This window comes from Lycium ferocissimum, unplaced genomic scaffold, assembly GCF_029784015.1.
Source record: "Lycium ferocissimum isolate CSIRO_LF1 unplaced genomic scaffold, AGI_CSIRO_Lferr_CH_V1 ctg15320, whole genome shotgun sequence".
NCBI lineage: Eukaryota > Viridiplantae > Streptophyta > Magnoliopsida > Solanales > Solanaceae > Lycium > Lycium ferocissimum.
Genome location: NW_026715963.1, coordinates 8061 through 16022, shown reverse-complemented (window position 1 = coordinate 16022; position 7962 = coordinate 8061). Strand labels below are relative to the sequence as shown.

General features: G+C 31.2%; 1 protein-coding gene across 1 annotated transcript; it reads right to left on the bottom strand.

Annotated features, from left to right (window-relative positions):
* Positions 1 to 5113: 5113 nt before the first annotated feature.
* LOC132042430 (intracellular ribonuclease LX-like) lies at positions 5114 to 7701 on the bottom strand. Its single transcript, XM_059432974.1, has 4 exons — positions 7351 to 7701; positions 6689 to 6956; positions 6124 to 6319; positions 5114 to 5320 (listed from the first exon to the last, which is right to left on the bottom strand). The coding sequence occupies exons 1-4, from the start codon at positions 7606 to 7608 to the stop codon at positions 5230 to 5232; spliced, it is 813 nt and encodes a 270-aa protein (XP_059288957.1). The 5' UTR covers positions 7609 to 7701; the 3' UTR covers positions 5114 to 5229.
* Positions 7702 to 7962: the final 261 nt, after the last annotated feature.

The following is a 7962-nucleotide window of genomic DNA, read 5'->3' as shown; positions in this document are numbered from 1 at the left end:
AGCAGAAAAAAAAAAGTCAACATCCTAACTAAATTTAGCTAGGACTTTAGAGTGGAATTAAGCCCAGCTAATTTTGCAACGGAATGTTGCCTAGCAAAACATTCTAAGCTAAGTTAGCTACGACCGACCCAATATTCCTAGCAAATTACTACTATAGAGAAGCACGAGTTTTGGTCGTCTGCTTCGTCGTCATCAACAAACAAAAAAAAAAGCAGACGTCATCATCAACAACAAAAAAAAATAAATGTGAGCCCCACCTAAACATCAACCAATATTAAAAATAAGGGTGGGCCTCAACTAAATCAAGCAATATTAAAAAAATGAATCCCATATTAAAAATCAAACAATGTAAAAAAAAAGTGCATCTATGCCCGTGCTGCGCACAGGCCCAACACTTTAGATTATAGTATATATAGGTATATGTAGTTGTATTTAGATAGTGATAATATATATATAAAAAAGAAAAAATTTGGGCCCCATATTAAATAGGCCCATAAAAAAAATTATAAAAAAAAAAATTGTAGGCCCCATATATATTAAACAACAACTAATATTAAAAAGAATGTGGGCCCCATATTAAACACCATCCAGTATTAAAAAAAATGTGGAACCCACCACATCTAAACTCGCGGGAAAAAAAAAAGTGAACCCCATATTAACAAAATCAAGTAATATTAAAAAAAAAAGTGAATCCCATATTAAAAAAACAAACAATGTTAAAAAAAAAATTGTGGGCCCCATATTAAATACCGTGTGTATTCGTAGCAAACACTAATATAATAAAGTTTTAAATACGGAGCACAAACTACAATGTTATATTCATCGTGTTTTGAACATAGTATCCCATATTAACAAAATCAAGCAATATATTAAAAAAAAGGTGCAAACTTTGTATTCTTAGCAAACACTAATATAATAAAGTTTTAGATACGGAAAGACAAAATTACAATGTTATATCAATCGTGTTTTGAACATAAAAGACATATAAAAAAAAAAAAATTTGGGCCCCATATTAAATAGCCCATAAAAAAAATTATAAAAAAAAAAATTGTAGGCCCCATATATATTAAACAACAACTAATATTAAAAAAAATGTGGGCCCCATATTAAACACCATCCAAAAGATTAAAAAAATGGTGGAACCCACCACATCTAAACTCACGAGAAAAAAAAAAGTGAACCCCATATTAACAAAATCAAGTAATATTAAAAAAAAGAAAAGTGAATCCCATATTAAAAAAACAAACAATGTTAAAAAAAAATTGTGGGCCCCATATTAAATACCGTGCGTATTCGTAGCAAACACTAATATAATAAAGTTTTAAATACGGAAAGACAAACTACAATGTTATATTCATCGTGTTTTGAACATAGTATCCCATATTAACAAAATCAAGCAATATATTAAAAAAAAAAAAAAAAGAATCCCATATTAAAAAAATAAACAAAGTAAAAAAAAAAGTACAAAATTTGTATTTTTAGCAAACACTAATATAATAAAGTTTTAGATACGGAGCACAAATTACAATGTTATATCAACCATGTTTTGAACATAGTATATATAAAAACCAAAAAAAATTGCACCCCATATTAAACAGGCCCATTAAAAAAATTGTAAAAAAAAATTGTGGGCCCTATATATATTAAACAACAAATAATATTTAAAAAAAATGTGGGCCCCATATTAAACACCATCCAATAAAAAAAAAAAAAAGTGAAACCCGCCACATCCAAACTCACGGGGAAAAAAAGGTGAACCCCATATTAACAAAATCAAGCAACATTAAAAAAAAAAATTTTGGGCCCCATATTAAACACCTTGCTTATAATAAAGTTTTAAATACGGAGCACAAACTACAATGTTATATTAATCGTGTTTTGAACATAGTATCTCATATTGACAAAATCAAGCAATATATATATATAATAAAAATGAATCCCATATTAAAAAAATAAACAATGTCAAAAAAAAAAAAGTACTGTTTTGTATTTTAAAAACACTAATATAATAAAGTTTTAGATACCAAAAAAGTGAACCCCATATTAACAAAATCAAGCAATATTAAAAAAAAAATTGTGGGCCCCATATTAAACACCTTGCGTATTCGTAGCAAACACTAATATAATAAAGTTTTTTTAAATACCGAACACAAATTACAATGTTATATTAATCGTGTTTTGAACATAGTATCCCATATTGACAAAATCAAGCAATATATAATATATATGAAAAAAAAAATTTAATCCCACATTGTCGGCTCCATATTAAACACCATCCAAAAGATTAAAAAAAAAAAAGTGGAACCCACCACATCCAAACTCACTTTAAAAAAAGTGGACCCCATATTAACAAAATCAAGCAATATTGAAAAAAAAGGTGAATCCCATATTTAAAAAACAAATAATGTTAAAAAAAATGTGGGCCCCATATTAAACACCATGCGTATTCGTAGCAAATACTAATATAATAAAGTTTTAAATACGGAGCACAAACTGCAATGTTATATTAATCGTGTTTTGAACATATTATCCCATATTAACAAAATCAAGCTGCTATGTTCACTAAATATACTTAAAATATTTATATTTTAAAATAAGATAGAATTTAATGCAAAAGACGACATGACAAGTAAAATGAGCTAAACCGAGAATATTTACCAAAATTAAAAAATAGTATTTCTTCGTTTAGATAGAAAATTAATTTCTACAACAAGTCTTCTCTTTTAAAAAAAAATTAATAAATTTGCCAATTTTGTATTTGTAGCAAACATTAATATAATAAAATTTTAGATACGGAGCACAAACTACAATGTTATATTAATCATGTTTTAAACATAACATATACTCTCTCTCTCTCTCTCTCTCTCTCTCTCTATATATATATATATATATATATATATATATATAATCACTATTCAAAGACAACTACATACACATACGCACTATGTTTCAAAGTGTTGGCCCTTTGTCGCCGTCTAAGTATTTAGCTATGAGCCTATTAGCTATGGAAGTTGGCTAGGTAAGTTTCCTAGCTAAATCAGTGTTAGCTAGGGATTGAAATTTGTATTAGGCAAATTATTCCAAAATTATCTATATTTTAAATTATTTTTCATTAGCTTTTACTTTATAAGTAATATTTATTGTTCTATAGGTAAGTCCATACTATAGATAAAAAAGAGAAAATATTTTAAAAAGTAAAATACAACAAAAGTTGATAATATAGAGGGTAAAATAGATATTTGATGTGTTGAGTGACCTTCTGAGTGATATAGACATAGTTAAGTGACTTTTCTGTTACAAACAAAAGAAACATGACTTTGTTAGATTTTTGAATAGTTGAGTACCCTTCTAAGTAATGAGCTCTCACATTATCTAATCTCTCACATTATCAAATTGTTTTACAAATGGTATATAAGAAAGAAACGGTTTAAATTCTATGTACTGACGATATTCTTTTTTATTTATCAAATGAGTAGAAAAGAATTTGTTATTGACACATAATAAATTAAATCAATAACCTAAAAAACAATATAATATCGCTTCCACGGTAGATTAAAAAGTAGTCATTTCTTTCATTTTATGTGGCTGTGTCCATAGTATTATACACAACTTATTATGAATTACGACATAAATTTTCTAATTTTTTAAAAATAAAAATTATATATTTACAAATTAATTTAAAATCCTCATTGAGGTTTTTAACATTCCGTATTACACTAAGGTATGATTTTTTTTTTTTTTAATATGTATGTGAAGCTTTGGAAGAAAGTTTGCTGAGTAATAGAAAAATCTATAATGTCTCAGTTGTGACCGTGATGTGTGCTGATTAATGAAGCAAATAAAGTGATCATCTATCCATTTTTAATAGTTCAAAGGTGTATTTGGACCGAAAACCAAACATATGGTATTTTTATTCTATTTTCAATCGTTCAGATGATTTTTTTTGACCCTTTTGCGTTTATATATAAATACAAATGAAAGAAAGCTCTAAAATAGTGAGTTAAATGATAATAACCATCATGTCAAAATTAAACTTTGATTTAATGGTTTGCTGAACCCGGTGTTTTCTGTTGAAAATACAAAAAAAAAAAAAAGACCGTTATTGGCCGATTTGCAATTTTGTCGGGCCACGCTATGTTTTTTTAATAACCATAGTGTCCGGGCCAGCTTGTGCGCACCTTGACTAATTTTGCCAGATACATGTCACCTCCCACTAGCAACAAGTACTAGGTAACTCTATCCACCAAGGCTGAAACACATGGGAAGAAATCACTTAGTACTTTTGTTTCTGCTGGGATTTGAACCTGAGACGCTATGTTATATTCTCTTAAATTCAAATAGGACTTCGATCCAACTTATTATTAAACAAATTTATGTAATATTCAATACATAAGTACTGTGGTCCAAAAATCTAACGGCGAGGACATTTTTGTTATCAAAATTTAACGAAGAGTAAAATGGTCTATTTTGAATAATTTAAGGATAATTTTAACCATTTTCCATAGTTTCAATAATGTTACAATACCCTTATATCTCATAATGTTTTGATGAAAATGTTCTCAAAGATTTGTCATTATATTGGGTATGTTTTGTTAATTTTTTCAAAATAATACAACTCCTTTTTTGTTATTAAGGCTAGCGATTAAATTTGCTCATATACTATCTGAAATCGAGTAATGTTGCCTTCCAATAAACTTTTTATCTAATGTAACCCTGCTGTTAGGAAAAAGTCTTAATTTTGGCCATGGCCCCTAATGGAGGGTAATTTTAAATTATAATCAAAAGTTTAACAATGGTGGACTTTTTTCAAGAAGAATTTGGATAAGTGAGAGTGTGCATGTTTCACGTTGGAATTCTTCAAACTGCAAGAATACGACTAGACCAGATGTTTAAGGAATAGCAAAGTTATTCAATTTCGGTTAGTATATGGGTAAATTTTGACATTTTCCCTTATATTATTTCTTTATGTTATCGTTAAACTTCAAATATATTTTGAAAATATTTGACCGTATTTATTGTAATCGCCATCCTACATATAAATTTATACATTTTATTTACTAAACAAACATGACTATTTTGCGCAAATCTGGCTTGATTACGTTGCAAACCAATGTTAAAAGGAGAATAGAATAAAATTTTTATTCAAGATAACACTGCATATAGTTATGCATTATTTTAACACAACATCTTCCATTCTCTCTTTCTTAATAATAATAAATTATTATTATTCTAAGCCAGCATCAATTTCAGCGGTAGATCGTTCAAACGTAGGATGCGTTCCATCCCTGTCTTCCAGATATCCTCTTGTGGATCCTCAAGCCTACAAAGAAATGTATAAAGGTAATATCACTGATAAATGTAAAAAGTTTTTATATAGTCAGGTTATATAATAAAACTTTAGTATCAAGTTAAATCGGAAACATTTACCTGAATTCAGTGTTATATCCGATCAAACAATTTAATCTTAGTACATAGTTGCTTAATAATTAAAGTGAGATCTAATGCGTATTGCTTAATCTTAGTTAAGTAATATAGACATCCGTGTATGTATATACATAGTTAAGTAATAATTAAAGTGACCTCTTGCATTCATTGATTAGATGTACTCCTTCTATTCCATTTTATTTGACACTAATTTTTTATTTTTTGTTTGTTTAAAAAGAATGACAAATTTATATATTTTTTAATGACATTTTATTTGACACTAATTTTTTATTATTTGTTTGTTTAAAAATAATGACAAATTTATATATTTCTTAATGAGAAGTTTATATAGCCACAAATATACTTGTTTTGACCTGTTTAAGATAACAAGTTTCAAAAATCTTATAGCGACACAAATATTGTTATGAAAAATTTAAGACACTACTAAAAAGCGCAAATATACAACGGAATTTTCTGGCGGATATTGGCTTGCGAAAATGTTTTCGAGGAATCCCAAATTTCCCACGGTGAACATCCTTCGTAAATTCACAATTTTTCAGAAGTAAGACCAGAAGTTCCAAAATTTTACTAGTTCCAAAATTTTACTTTTCTTTCTTAAACTGTGGGCCAAATCAAAACTATATAAACCTAATTGAAATGAAGGAAGTAATGAAATATCCAGCCTAATTAAATCCTTACCCTTGAGCTTGTGGATGAGGGAGCATAATCAGAGCTTCATCAGGGCAGCTTGTTGGAGCAGCTTCTGAAGGACATGAAATGTATTCAGTGCCATCCAGCAGATTAGTGCACAAGGTAACCTCATTCAAGTAAACATGAGTAGTATTTTCTGGATTAATTGGAATACATGTGAGGTAAATATTAAGGGGTGGAGAAGGAGGAGGTGGACTAGGTGGAGGCGGACTACGAGGAGGAGGAGGTGGTGCTCTACGAGGAGGAGGAGGTGCTCTACGAGGAGGAGGTGGTGCTCTACGAGGAGGAGGAGGCGCTCTACGAGGAGGAGGTGGCGCTCTACGAGGAGGAGGAGGCGCTCTACGAGGAGGAGGTGGCGCTCTACGAGGAGGAGGAGGCGCTCTACGAGGAGGAGGTGGCGCTCTACGAGGAGGAGGAGGTGCTCTACGAGGAGGAGGAGGCGATCTACGACGAGGAGGAGGCGGTCTACGACGAGGTGGAGGCGGTCTTCGAGGAGGAGGACGAACAGGAGGACGAGGAGGAGGACGACGACGAAGAATTAGAGTACTCTCATTGAACACCTTTTGGACAGCCTCAACAATATCTTCTTTTGGATAAGCCAAGCTATCACTTGCAATAATCCCACTTGTTTCCAAGTAATTGAACAAGTTGCCTTGTTCAGGCATGTGGTTGATCTCTATTGCTTTGTCAAAGTATTCTTGTGGTGTTGTTCCTCCACATGCTCCATGGGCGCGCCACTCGTGCTCCCATAAGTCCCTTTCACTGAAGTCTTCTCTAAGTGATGGCCAGAATGTTACAAGTTCATCTTCAATTGGTCCAAACTGTAGCGTCATAAAAAAAAATATTTGCATAATCAGGTCATTTAAAAGGTCATTGCAGATTATAATATCTTTATGATAACTAACCTACTATAGCATATTAAAACTGCATTGCTAAAGTGATTAACACGTACTTTTGCGTCATCAGCGTGCATGACTTAAAATCTATATACGAGTGTGTATTGTCTAAGCAGTGGCCAGAATGTTACAATTACATACTGTAACTTCGATTGGTCTAAACTGCAGTGTGATAAAAAAATTTACATAACAAGATCTTTGGACTTCTACGTTAACTGAGGAACCAAAAGTAGTATGTTATATTATGTAAATATTTTTCTGCATCGTTCGTGCATAAAACGTAAACTCTCGAGAGCGAAAGGTAAGTGTGTATATATACCAGTTCATCCCAATTTGGGTCTTCGCCGGGGTCACATTTAATGCTATTTCCTTCTTCATCTGCAGGCATAAGGCCATGGAGTGTCAATTCATGTTCAGGAATTGGTTCTTTGCACCTACCTTCTTCTTGAGAATTCAGTTTAATACAGAAAGTAGGTGGCCATTCAAGCACATATTTCAAGAGTGCTGGACTTTGGGATTCAACAGAAATTATTTCAAGTAGCAAAATGAGAAGAAGAAAAAAGGGAAGTTTCTTCATGCTACTTGAGTTGGTTGAAGCAAATGGAGTGAGAGCTCAAGCACATTATATAGAGTGTGATGTGAGTAGTTTTTACGGTATCAGTAATACTAGTATATTTCAACGGGTTATAGCCGATTAAATATGAAGCATCATGATCTACGAGAATTGATCCACTACAAAAAGCAAGAATTAGCTACGGATAACTTCTGCTGCTGAACATAAAAAATTCATTTCTAATCCTATTTAATGACAGGTTAGAGACAGGTAATAAAAAAATCCTATTAGCTACAGGTTAATTACTATATTCTTTGTAGCGTGATGAAGCCGAAATCCGAATTCGCATGGGATTGAGGCATAGTTGTTGTTACTGAG

What these genes read in the sequence shown, in the direction of transcription:
- LOC132042430 (XM_059432974.1), bottom strand. Translation starts at nt 7,608, where the DNA reads ATGAAGAAACTTCCCTTTTTTCTTCTTCTCATTTTGCTACTTGAAATA. An exon ending in GGCTGTCCAAAAGGTGTTCA is followed by an intron (nt 6,320 to 6,688) that starts ATGAGAGTACTC and finishes GTCCACCTCCTC; the next exon opens with CTTCTCCACCCCTTAATATT. An exon ending in CCTCATCCACAAGCTCAAGG is followed by an intron (nt 5,321 to 6,123) that starts GTAAGGATTTAA and finishes ATTTCTTTGTAG; the next exon opens with GCTTGAGGATCCACAAGAGG.